This window comes from Chanodichthys erythropterus, chromosome 5 (assembly GCF_024489055.1).
Source record: "Chanodichthys erythropterus isolate Z2021 chromosome 5, ASM2448905v1, whole genome shotgun sequence".
Lineage (NCBI taxonomy): Eukaryota > Metazoa > Chordata > Actinopteri > Cypriniformes > Xenocyprididae > Chanodichthys > Chanodichthys erythropterus.
Genome location: NC_090225.1, coordinates 28,698,617 through 28,713,049, shown reverse-complemented (window position 1 = coordinate 28,713,049; position 14,433 = coordinate 28,698,617). Strand labels below are relative to the sequence as shown.

The 14,433-nt window shown below is 36.6% G+C and overlaps 1 protein-coding gene across 5 annotated transcripts in view; it reads right to left on the bottom strand.

Annotated features, from left to right (window-relative positions):
• Nucleotides 1-14,433, bottom strand: part of LOC137020785 (echinoderm microtubule-associated protein-like 4) — a 121,748-nt gene that overhangs the window by 44,848 nt on the left and 62,467 nt on the right. For 3 of the 5 annotated variants that reach the window (XM_067386811.1, XM_067386808.1, XM_067386810.1), the window contains exon 2: nucleotides 6,755-6,940. In XM_067386811.1, coding sequence (XP_067242912.1) covers nucleotides 6,755-6,940 — 186 coding nt within the window. Of the gene's footprint in view, nucleotides 1-564; nucleotides 1,378-6,754; nucleotides 6,941-14,433 lie in introns of those variants that run through there. The other 2 variants (XM_067386813.1, XM_067386812.1) reach the window with 2 other exon arrangements.

The following is a 14,433-nucleotide window of genomic DNA, read 5'->3' as shown; positions in this document are numbered from 1 at the left end:
GTTAACTAATACATTATTAAAATCTTGTTAACATTAGTTAATGCACTGTGAACTAACATGAACAATGAACAACTGTATTTTCATTAACTAATGTTAACGAAGATTAGTAAATCTAATGAACCCTATTGTGAAGTGTTACCATTTTGTTTAGTCGATTGAGAGCAGTAACATTTATGCATTTGGCAGACACTTTTATCCAAAACGACTCGCACTGCATTCAAGAATCGAACCCATGACCTTGCCGTTTCTAGTGCTATGCTTTACTGATAAATAAATAAATAAATAAATAAATAAATAAATAAATAAGGGAAACAAACAGGAAACTTAACCCTTCGCACTTTGATATTTGTTCTCAGATTTGTGTGTCAGTAAGAGGAAGCTGAGGTCACGAATCATGACAGATCATGCCGTTTAGATCAAATGAATAAATAATGCATGCGTGTTTAACGAGATTGCTTTCATGGACAGAGTTTGAGCATTTATGCGTAAGATGACCTTCTTCCTGTACTGTGTGTGTGTGTGTGTGTGTGTGTGTGTGTGTGTGTCTAGTCATCACAGTCTCACAGGAAGTCCTTATGTGACCCAACTCCAACAGGAAACCAAGGAAATGTCTGCCTTCCATCAGAAGCCTGTTCGTCTCCCAAACCACTGCCATTCTCCAGCACTCTTATGCTTAAAATACAGCAAGAAAATTGTAGCATGTAAAGGTAAAGTCATTCTTAATCATATTCAGTGTTCTTCATATGAAAGAAGACACTCTTATTAGCAATAAAAACACATCAGAAACAGACAAAATAAAGCACAATGCCTTACTGACCCAGTAATAAGAGTTGTCCATCGATATTTATTAACAGCAAAAACAAGACATTTAAGCATAGCATTCAACGGCGACTGGGAAACAAACCAGCGCTTCTCTTTTCCTCTCACAGATACAGTCCTGAGAGCAGCTGATTGAGGAGAGACTGAGGTTTGGGAGAGGACTTGACTGGAAAGACTGAGAGTTTGGGGAAAGATACTAGCGTGGGGGATTATAGGAAATGAGGGGGAATAGATATGGGATTGAATGTTATAGGAGCGGTGAGTCAGCCTTGAAACTCAATGGTGAGAACGAATGAGAAATGAAGGAGTAAAAGTGAGAATAATGAGTCATAAAGGGAGTAAATATGGGCAGTGGAAGAAAAGAGAGAAAAGAGAGAGAATTCGGAGAGAATGAGAATAGTGGGGAAAAAATTAATATCATTATTGTATTACACCAATAAGTGCAAGCACCTAAAGTATTGCATATTTTGTCATAGAGAAACGCACATTTGAAAGTAAAGCATTGACTATGAGTTACAATTTTACAGATATTAATGACAATAACACTTCATGTTAATAACTAATTTGTACACTATCCTTCAAAAGTTTTAATTTGGTAAGAGTTTTTGAAGTAAGTCTCTTCTGCTCACAAAGGCTGCATTTATTTGATCAAAAATACCATAAAAAATACTACAATATTTGCAAATACCATGATGAATTGTATTTTATTTATTCGTTTATAAACAGTAAGTTCAGAAGAACAGGGTTCATTTGACACAGAAATCTTTTGTAATATTATAAATGTCTTCACTGTCACTTCTGATCATGCATGCTTGCTTAATAAAAGTATTAATTTCTTTAAAAAACTGTTTAATTAAATATTGTGATAGCAGGACTAAGTTGGAATGGCTTAACAGATATTCTATCGGGCTCTTAATTGTTGAAATACGATCTAACATAAGCACCATATTAAGATTTAAAGAACTGTGTCCAATTCAAAAAGCTTCAGTTTGAAGCCCAGATAGATCAAATTTAATTCAACAAATAGTTTTAAGCAGGAATGCACCGTATTTTGTTTAGGCCACAATGTTCACAATGAAGCTCTGAATTTATAAATCTGATATTGATACTTTTCATGTTCATGATCTGTCGTTCATCTTACAAATGAAGTCTTTTTTAGTAATGATTGAGTCTGCATGCATATAATAAATAATATTATTTTGAGGTTTTTGGCAATTAGCTTCCAGTTTTGATGACTATTACTGTAAAATGTGGAAAACAGTCATAATAAAGAATGAGTAGTGTAGCCGTCCAAACTGTGTGTTGAGTCAGAGGTTGGCCGTCTTTCTTATGGTTTTGTCTGGCAGTTGCTGTGCAGGGCTTGGATTTGTATTTTGTTTAGAGGTTTGGTTTCGTTTTGCCTGTTTTCATCGCTCACTGCCTCAGAATTGTTATTTCTTTCTTTCCTTTCATATGGTCAAATTGTTTCTAGGCCCAGCCCTGTATATTTTTAAAGGCAAAAATTCAGAAATCCCCCCATGGCCAGCTCTTTTACACACAGCAGACCAAATGTTTGAACACACACATTCTCTTTCATACGCACGCTACACAAACACTACAGATAAGATGCGTCACACTAGACTTTTTTCTTTCATTTCTTTCCTTTTTTGGGGGGAATAAATAATAATAATAATAATTTGTATAAAATAAAATACATTGAGGGTAGAAGGAATGGTATAATTAAGATTTTTTAATGTTTTTGAAAGATTAAAATATTATTGAATATGTGAAATATTATTACAATTTAAAAGAACCGTTTTCTATGTTAACATACAGTAAAAAGTAATTTATTCCTGTGATCAAAGCTGAATTTTCAGCATCATTACTTCAGTCTTCAGTGTCACATGATCCTTCAGAAGTGCTCAATTATTAATAATAGTTCTTATTATTATCTATGTTAAAAACAGTTTTTGCTGCTTAATATTTATGTGGAAACCATGATCATTTTAGTTCAGGATTCTTTGATCAGTCTTTGGAATTTAAACGTTTTGTTACATTATAAATGTCTTTATTGTCACTTGAATCAATTTTATGCTTCCATTAATTTTTATTAAAATATATATACAACTTTTAAATGGTATTGTATCATGATTTCCACAAAAATATGAAGCAGCAAAATGGTTTTAACACTGATAATCATAAATGTTTCTTGAGCATCAAATCATCATATTAGAATGATTTCTGAAGGATCATGTGACACTAAAGACTGAAGTAATGATCACAGGAATAATATTTCACAACATTACTGTTTTTATGTATTTTTCATCAAGTAAATGCAGCCAAGAAAGCATATTAGATTTCTTTCAAAAACAAAAAAATCTTAATTATTACAAACTTTTGACCACCAGTATATGTAATAAAATACGTAATAAAATAATAATAAAGATAACACTAAGTCTGCATTTTTAGTAGTCAAAAACTGGGAAATAAAAAGGAATTTCAGTCGTGGAAACATCTGAGAAAAATCTTTTAAAGTCATGGAAATGACTATAATGAATATAAAATGTTCTATTTTAGTTCCGCTCTTAATATTTCTTTTTCAAGAAGTTGCTCTTTGTTAGTGCTTACGTTGAGTAACACATTCATTAGTCTGGGTGTTGGTTTAATTGGACACATGTGTATACTAAAAAGTATAATTATTCAAATCTATTTTTTTCCGAAGCCTATCATCTGACATACAAATGGAAATCCAACCCAGCAATCTGTGAAATGACATGAATTATTTCTGAATGGGAGTGAATGGAACATGAGGTCTAGTGTGACCGCACCTTTAGTCCAGTCATGGACGGGTGGGAGGTGTCACTGAAACACACTGCTGGTGTGAAAGTGTTCACCGGGACACACAGTCCTGCCATCAATACTGCCATACATCAATGCAGATCCCACAGGGAACATGAAACGAGTGGGAAGTGAATGGGTGAGGAACACAGTGCCAGATTTTCCAGCTCTTCCATCTCTCCTGTGCTCATATGTTCAATAATTCATTCTCTTCATACGTCCACTGTCGTTACGTACAGTCCTGCTCATACATTTACAAGCCCTGTTTTTTTAAATAAGGGGGATGGTACAAATGTATGTGCATGTTAACGTTTCAGCACAGTGTGCTTGCAGCTTAAATTATTTCAGATAATCAGATATAGTACAGAATATGCGTATTTGGCATGCTGTCCGAAGGGAGGGCTCTAAGCTCGGAATTTGGCCCGAATCCAGAGTACTGCCCCCATCTCTGGCTGGGATAGGAATAATCGAAAGTGAGATGAGGGGGTGATGCTGGAAAACCGTTGTGGATCAGGAGGTTCATCGGCTATCTATCTATCTGTCTATCTGTCTATCTGTCTGTCTGTCTGTCTGTCTGTCTGTCTATCTATCTATCTATCTATCTATCTATCTATCTATCTATCTATCTATCTATCTATCTATCTATCTATCTGTCTATCTATCTATCTGTCTATCTATCTGTCTATCTGTCTATCTATCTATCTGTCTATCTATATATCTATATATATATATATATATATATATATATATATAATACATATTTAACCATTTGCTAAAATCATTTAAGTTCATTTTTTTCCTCAATGTACGCACAGCACCCCATATTGACAGAAAAACACAGAATTGTTGACATTTTTGCAGATTTATTAAAAAAGAAAAACTGAAATATCACATGGTCCTAAGTATTCAGACCCTTTGCTGTGACACTCATATATTTAATCTCAGGTGCTGTCCATTTCTTCTGATCATCCTTGAGATGGTTCTACACCTTCATTTGAGTCCAGCTGTGTTTGATTATACTGATTGGACTTGATTAGGAAAGCCACACACCTGTCTATATAAGACCTTACAGCTCACAGTGCATGTCAGAGCAAATGAGAATCATGAGGTCAAAGGAACTGCCTGAAGAGCTCAGAGACGGAATTGTGGCAAGGCACAGATCTGGCCTAGGTTACAAAATCATTTCTGCTGCACTTAAGGTTCCTAAGAGCACAGTGGCCTCCATAATCCTTAAATGGAAGACGTTTTGGACGACCAGAAGCCTTCCTAGAGCTGGCCGTCCGGCCAAACTGAGCTATCGAGGGAGAAGAGCCTTGGTAAGAGAGGTAAAGAAGAACCCAAAGATCACTGTGGCTGAGCTCCAGAGATGCAGTCGGGAGATGGGAGAAAGTTGTAGAAAGTCAACCATCACTGCAGCCCTCCACCAGTCGGGGCTTTATGGCAGAGTGTCCTGACGGAAGCTTCTCCTCAGTGCAAGACACATGAAAGCCAGCATGGAGTTTGCCAAGATGGTGAGAAATAAGATTCTCTGGTCTGATGAGACCAAGATAGAACTTTTTGGCCTTAATTCTAAGCGGTATGTGTGGAGAAAACCAGGCACTGCTCATCACCTGTCCAATACAGTCCCAACAGTGAAGCATGGTGGTGGCAGCATCATGCTGTGGGGGTGTTTTTCAGCTGCAGGGACAGGACGACTGGTTGCAATCGAGGGAAAGATGAATGCGGCCAAGTACAGGGATATCCTGGACGAAAACCTTCTCCAGAGTGCTCAGGACCTCAGACTGGGCTGAAGGTTTACCTTCCAACAAGACAATGACCCTAAGCACACAGCTAAAATAACGAAGGAGAGGCTTCACAACAACTCCGTGACTGTTCTTGAATGGCCCAGCCAGAGCCCTGACTTAAACCCAATTGAGCATCTCTGGAGAGACCTAAAGATGGCTGTCCACCAACGTTTACCATCCAACCTGACAGAACTGGAGAGGATCTGCAAGGTGGAATGGCAGAGGATCCCCAAATCCAGGTGTGAAAAACTTGTTGCATCTTTCCCAAAAAGACTCATGGCTGTATTAGATCAAAAGGGTGCTTCTACTAAATACTGAGCAAAGGGTCTGAATACTTAGGACCATGTGATATTTCAGTTTTTTCTTTTTTAATAAATCTGCAAAAATGTCAACAATTCTGTGACTTTCTGTCAATATGGGGTGCTGTGTGTACATTAATGAGGAAAAAAATGAACTTAAATGATTTTAGCAAATGGCTGCAATATAACAAAGAGAGTGAAAAATTTGAGGGGGTCTGAATACATATATATATATATATATATATATATATACATATATATATATATATATATATATATATATATATATATATATATATATATATATATATATATATATATATATGAACCTGGTCCTCCCGCTTATTAAATGCTAATAAAACAACATATAAAGAAAATGTGAAGATGTGTGCTAAATCAGATGTTAATGACAATAAAGCTCAATGTAAAGTATACTGCGACACGTTCGCTGCATCTGAAATCACATACTGTATACAGTATGTATTAAACTTGGTTTGAAACTTACTTCATGACTGTAAAAAAAAAAAAAAAAAAAAAAAAAATATGTTCTATACAGTATGAATGTGTGTATTATGAATGAAATTTGTATGTACTACATCCACCATGTTGTCACTGTCATGTGACCTGTGGTGTCAATTGCGTCTCATCAAAAACCTTTAGGTCGAATGCGTTTGCTGCATACGTGTGTGCGTGAGAGTGAGAGAAACCGGGCAGGAGGCAGCCAGTGTTTTTATACTGTGTGTTAAAAAGAGAACAAAGTGAAGTCAGTTTTAATGGTCAAACATTAAAATGCCTTCCCTCAAGCAGCCCCCGAGATCACAAGCTCTCACACACACGCATTCACACACTGACACACACACAGCTGCTATTCAAATGGAAACGTTCAGCGCCGTGGGTCAAGGCTGGATTGAAACTGTTAACAGATCCTGGTCTGGCTGAGCTCCTACACTTCCTCCATGTAAACAGTGTGAGGATCACTGGAGGCAAAGACGCACACACACACACACACACACACACACCGCAGTGCTAGGTTACCTTTGCTGCTTTGCTGTTTTTTGGCAGCAGCGGCGGCAGAGTCCTCGGACTGAGCCAGACGTCTGAGCACGTCTGCCAGCGCGGCCTTCATCACCGTCAGCTCATCCTCCTGCTGCTGCACCCGCAGCTCAAGAGACGACAGGCGGTCCTGCACATCTGATGTGCTCGCTGCAGAAATACTGTCATCTGTCAGAGAAAGAGAGATGCCTTTCTTATCATACAGTACAGATTACACAATTTAGTCATTTTGCCAGATATGATTTTTTTGTTTTTCTTTGGACAACACCAAATGTTATTGTGTAGGTCTTGTAGCAAAACATTTTATAATATTACACACATACACTATGTTCAACAATTTGGGGTCAGTAAGATTTTTTTTTTTTTTTGTGACAGAAATTAATACTTTAATTCAGCAAGAACATTAAATTGTTCAAAAATAACACTAAAGACACTTATAATGTAACAAAATTTGTATTTCAAATAAATGCTGTTCTTTTGACCTTATCAAAGAAAATATGTATCATGGTTTCCACAAAAATGTATAATAATCATAAGTGTTTCTTAAGCAGCAAATCAGCATATTAGAATGATTTTTGAAGGATCATGTGACACTGAAGACTGGAGTAATGATGCTGAAAATGCTCATCTTTGATCACAGGAATAAATTATATGGTAAAATACATTAAAATAGCTGACTTAGCCGTTATCATAATTTTTAATTTCATAATATTACAGTTTTACTGTATTTTTGAGCAAATAAATGCATCGTTGGTAAGCATAAGAGGCTTAAAAACTTAAAAAACTTAAAAATCTTAATGACCACAAACTTTTGAACATGCATATGTTTACACACATATACACATATACATATATATATATATACATATACATATACATATATATACATATACATATATATATATACATATACATATACATATATATACATATACATATATACATACATATACATATATACATATACATATACACATATATATATATATATACATATACACATATATATATATATACATATACACATATATATATATATATATATATACATATACACATATATATATATACACATATACACATATATATATATATACACATATACACATATATATATATATATATATATATATATATATATATATATCAATTAGTCTGATCACTCTTATCTGAATTATTTTAGTAAATGAAAGTATAAACTACTCCACAGGACTCTCATACTGTATTCTTTGCAGTAAAACAATCCACTGTAGTCTAGATGAATATCCATAGAAGTCAGTGGACACACAGCCCACATAGAGCCCCATTGTAGCCATTCTTCAGAGCACATTTGCCATCGATAAGTGAGTTTCCCAATCCTGAAGAGCACCAGACACCACTAATGTCAACAAACAACATGGAGAAAAGACTTGCGGCTGTTTATGCACAGAACGGAAAAAGGAAAGAAAAAAAATTATGAATGAGACAGTGGGAGACGTGGGCAGCACAGCTTATCAGATACAGATGGAATCAGTGGTAAGCAAGGGCAATTTTTATGCATTCAGCTTTGGCTCTTTCCTCTTGTGATTTCACTTGCTTGTCAGAAACTATGAACACTGAAATTTTGGATTTCACAACCATGAACCATGATTTTGTCTACTACAGTAGCATTTATATATGGCCTCAAAGCTAAAAGGTGTGAACTAAGCATAAAAAATAAAAAAATAAAAAAACTCTAGAAAGAAACTTTTTTTTTATTTCACTGGATCTTTAAAACATGACAGAATGACAATATTCTGTCTTCTAGTCAGAACTAGGCTTAATAAATAGTCTTTTCCTTTCGTCTGTCAGTGGGGATTGTCATATACCATTATTGATGATAACGGAGTTATTTAAAAAATGAAACTCTGATATCATGTTAATATCACACATACTGTATGATAAAATCATAAATAATCCTGCGGCAGCAACTGGCTGACACTCCAACACAGTAGGTGGCAGTATTGCACTTTAATGTTTGTTAAAAAACTGAAACAAAACAAAAAACAAGACATAGAGCGCGTTCCAAACGGGATATATCACCCTCTGAAGGGCACTTCAGAGTGAAAACAATCATGGCCACCATGTTGAAGGGTCGTTCCAAACCCAAGTGCTCAAAATTGGCCACTTCACAGGGCCCTTCGGAATGAAGGATTTCAAAGGGTATAACTGATGGACACTTCAGACCCCCATGATCCTTTGCACAGGGATTTTTGACGTCACAGAATAGGTACAGGAGCCTCGGAGTTCGATTTTACCTATAAATGTATGTATAGTATTTTTTTATACTACTGTAATATTTATGCGAGTTAGATTTTGTACATTAATATGGTCAAAATGACATTGTATTTCAACAAAAATCCTTTACAGCTCCCTTTATCAGCCTATTCAAATGTTTAAAATACACAGACAAAATATACAATATTGTGCGATAAACCTAAATAAATAAATAAACTAACGTTTAACAAAAGGTGCAGCTTGCACAATCTACTCATCGTTCAGAGCGTGTTTTTTGGGGGGACAACTGGCGTACAAAATGTATGACGAAGGTGCCTCCTTGATTGTCTCCTTAAGATGATGCAGAAGTGCATTCCAAAAAATGAGTTTTCCTCTTCATCCCTTCGAAGCTCTCACTCCAGAGGGTAAACCCCTTTGAAGGGATTAAGGCATAGGGATGAGCTCTTCCGAATGGAAGGCAGGTTTAGCTACTACTGCCACAAGAAATCATGCTGGAGGAGATGACAGACAATAGTGAGACTCTACCTGCACCCACAGCGCCACAGCGGCCTGACGAAGGCTGTCCCAATTCGAAGGCTCCTTCAAATACAGTTTTGAAGATTTCAGTCCTATTCAAGCACACAGGAGCTGCAGATTACACACTGGAACCCAGGTGTAATCTGCAGATGTGTCCTAAAATTGGCTCAAAATATCAAACAAGTTTGATATCCTCTGACTGGACACAATCATAGTCTGTACATATCATAGATTACGCGATTTTCTGTGAAATTGGTCAGCAACGACTGCCCAAACCTGCAGACTCTGACTAGGGCTGGCCGATATATCGAATGCTTTTGTCACGCGCATTTCGTCAGTAAAGCCGGTTCCCTGATTACCGCTAAATCACCATCACCTGCTTTCAAATGGAGCGGCATTTAATAGACAGAGCCGTAGATCACTGATAAGACACGCAATATCGCGTTCAATATCGACGGCGATACATATCTATATTGAACGCGATATTGCGTGTCTTATCAGTGATCTACGGCTCTGTCTATTAGATGCTGCTCCATTTGAAAGCAGGTGATGGTGATTTAGCGGTAATCAGGGAACCGGCTTTACTGACGAAATGCAAGTGACAAAAGCATTCGATACATTGGCCAGCCCTAACTCTGACTTTCAGCAATTAGCATCAAATCATCCAGACCGGAAATCAGGGCAAAAATCTGTGCAAAACTCGAGTATATTCCAGCCTTTAATTCTTTTCCCACCATTGACGGAATTTTCCGTCATTTATCAGACAACACTTTCCCGCCATTCACAGAATTTTACAGCTTTTTGTGCTTTCACTGTTATACTATAGGGGGTGCTATTATGCACCTTCTGAAAGAGTAGCGAATCTCTGGATCAAAACACAGGGAAAGAAGAAGCCGAAACAAGTGATAAAAGCATTGCTTACACACATTGTAGTCTTTGCAAAAGATTTATTTTTAGTTCAAAATGTTGCTTTTTTAATGAAACATAACCACATTTAAGCATTGATAAATAAGAATCCATAAAGCTAGAATAAAAAACTTTTTTTTTTTGTTTTTCAAGCAGAGGCACTGTTCTTTCTTTTCATATATTCCATGTTTAGATATTCATGCAACAAAATATTCGGGGAGCCATGAAACTTCAAATGTTAAAATGATCAAAAATGTTGGCGGTGGCTGGCAACGTAAAAAAAAAAAAACGTTTGCGGGGGAAGATTTAAAGGGATAGTTCACTCTAAAATGAAATCTTTGAAACCTTCATGCCATTCTAAACCTTTATGTCTTTCTTCTGTAGAAAACAAAAAATATGTTTTGAAGAATTCTGGTGACCAAACAGTTTTGACTTTTATAGTATGGACAAAAAATAATCATCGTGACAGTACCTTTGCTTTACAGAAGAAAGGAAGTCATTTAAAAATGACATGAGGCTGAGAAAAATGGTCATTTTGGGGTGAACTGTCCCTTTAAGTGTTTTTCTTGGCTGCAGAAGGTCAGCAGTATTACTGGAGCATTACTGGAGCATTAGTGTTAGGCTCTGGATGGGGGGCATCGGCTGCCAGGCGTTACTGTGGTTGGGACTTTGATTGCTGGACTGGTTCCCTGATCGAGGAGGCCCAGCATTCTGAGCTGCGGTTTGCTCGTTTAAGGGGCATAAAATACCATATAACAACTCAAACTCTCACACACCAACACATATCTGATCCAAACTTGAAACCAGACCATAGGACATTTTTACACCACTTATAAATCACTGGAAGTACTCACTTTCTCACCCACACACAATTCGAACAAACAAAACGCATGGGCGCATATACGAGAAGCCTATTACCACACCGCACCTCCAGCTCTTGAAAAATCGTCAAATTCCCCACATAGTCTTAATGATAACACTGCCTCTAGTCTTAAGGTCAGTGAGGGGGAGGAGGTTCAGGAATGACATTATTAGACAAAAAGCTGAAGTGCATTAGCTAGATACTCCGCCAACAGCTGAGCTAACCCAACATTACAGTTAGTTGTTAGCACAAAGATCAATCGGTCCAATCTGGCAACTGCAAACATGGAGAGAGAAACGATTCAAACTCTAATGTTATCAACCTCCTGGAGCCGTCCAAGCCATCGTCAGCATGAGTCAGCATGAAACTACTGATCGATACTTAGTCTGTCAGAGCTGCGTATCAATCCTGTAGATCATGAATACTACCATTAAAAATTAATTACCTTTTCTAGTTGTGCTGTTTGTTAAAGTCGACATCTGAAGGCCAGATTATTATTATGGCAATATCTCAAAGAATAATCAGGGGTGAATATCTGCTGCTATATCTCCCATGAAAAGCCAGCTGAATTTGATGTAAAAATGTTTGAATATTTGCGACTGATCTTGGCTGTAGTAATTCATCAAATGAAGGATGTAAATTGATGAATCAGAATTCCTCCCTCAGGATCCACATTAGGTTGCTAAGCCAATAGCAGAGTGACCATGAAAACTATTTCTGAGGCAGAGTAGTACAACATACATCTTTGAGTTAGAAGAAATATTCTGTGGAAGATCAAACCAGAGGTCTTAAAGGATAGTTCACCCAAAAATGAAAATTATCCCATTATTTACTCACCCTTGGTGTGTATATGGATTAGGGCTGCTCAATTATGGCAAAAATCATAAACCCTGATTATTTTGGTCAATATTGAAAATAACTGTTGTATACTTTAAATGTAGACTAGGGCTGCACGATTAATTGGATGATAAACAAACAAAAAAAACATTGAAATCACGCTTAAACGATTTGGCTTATTGTGATTACGAAATCGCAAAGGCTGCGATAATTTTTTTTAATGCTTAGCTTGTCAATGAAGTGTGGCTCCAAATGCTAATCCATCTGAAAGCACTGCAAGTTTGAATCACTTATAATGTGCATTTGAAAAAGCAACATGCATCAAACATCTTTCAGACGAGAAGCAACAACATTTAACCCTTAAATGCATACCTTGGGTCTTTAGTGACCCGGGACGTCATCCACTACCCTCTTCCTCATTCATTTTTTAAAGTTAGACATCAACCTTCTTGGTATTCCTCAAACAATTCATTATAAAGAATATAACAAGAACAAAATCATAAAATCATAAAATAATGCCTATTTTTGTATTCATTTTTTGTAAAAATTGTATAGGGTCGCTAACGAGTGTACATATATTTTTTCTGCACAACATTAATTTAATCTTAGATGACGGAATAAGTGCAATTCACCTTTAATCCACAAGGTGGCAATGTCTGATACACAATGCTGAAGTGACGACTCATTTAAACAGAAAACGGAATAATAAGAAAAACATGAAATGGCTCAGCGATTTCCTGCAGAACAACTACTGAACGCAATCAAATATGACTGTAACTGTCACTGGATGGATCTGGTGAAGCTGTTAGCGATCAAAATATTGATTTTGAAGATGTTGAAAATTTTTGAGAATACGTTTGAGATCGTGAATGGGCTCATATTCGTGACCTCAAACATAAAATGAGCTGAATTTACTGGGAAATGAGCTCTGATGAGGACAGTGATGATGGCATAAAACATCTGCTCAAATGGAGCCCTTTCAAGCTCCAAAAGGTAACAAAATATGCTTTATTTTATTCTTCTATAATTGTTGCTAATATCAGAGGAGTTTTATATTATCGCGACAGGTAGAGATCCTTCTGTGTTAGATATTGATCCGGGTCGATAAAGACCCGAATATTTAAGAATGATTGGTGAAACAGTCATGCATTTAAGGGTTAATATGTTTTTACTCCAAACTCACATCATAACAACAGTTGAGCGTCCTTCTGTGAGATGATGTGGCTTCTTACACAGAATAAGGCAATCGTTTGTTTATTAGTCATGTTTAATAAATCAAAGCATTTCAATCCTCTGCTTATTCAGCTACAGCGATAGTATAGGATTTCCTGGAATGACGCCTGTTCTACTTTGGCAGCAGGGCATATTTGGAGTTTCTGCGCGAGAGCGCCCTCTGGCTTTCAGCGATATAGCTCTGACAAGCTGCGCATAAAATAATCACAGCCTTTGCCAAATTTGCAATAAATCATGCAGCCCTAATATAGACTTATTTAAAGCTACAAAAGTGATTCGTTCAAGAGCAGTGAGTGATTTTATCTTTGTCTTTTCTTGTTAGATTAACAATGACTGCAGCAGTGATTAATGTTGACTGCTGTCACTTTAAGAGCTGCACGGACCCAATATAGAACTACTGTTACACACGCGCACTTTCACATTTTTTCTCAGGTTCGTTTTACCTGGATTATCTAGTTTTCATAATCGAAATCGAAAATACGATTAATTGCAAAGATCCAACTATAAATATGGATATTTTTCTAACAAAACCCCATCGCTTCACTTCAGAAGGCCTTTATTAACCCCCTGGAGCTGTGTGGAGTACGTGTATGATGGATAGATGCACTTTTTGGACTTCAAAATCAGGAGCGCCATTCACTACAATTATAAAGCTTGGAAAAGTCAGGATATTTTTAATATAACTCAGATTGTGTTAGTCTGAGAGAAGATAGTCATACACACCTAGGATGGCTTGAGGGTGAGTAAATCATGGGATAATTTTCATTTTTGCATGAACTATCCCTTTAATATAGGGTTGCGCTTTTAAAAGACTGCCAATGTTAATCTCATGTTACAATGAACCATCTTAACATACTGTGTGATTATTGTCTTGAGAGGGATGTTTAGTTAAATATGTTTATACTATATGACATGCAACACAAATAAACTGCTCTGTGTATTTTAAAAAGCTAAGCCCCTAAGGGGACAGAAAAAAAATAAGAGATGAGAGGAAAGTTTGAATGCTTTTTGAGCAAGCGCAATGCTTGTTGGGAGGTTTTGTGAGACAAAG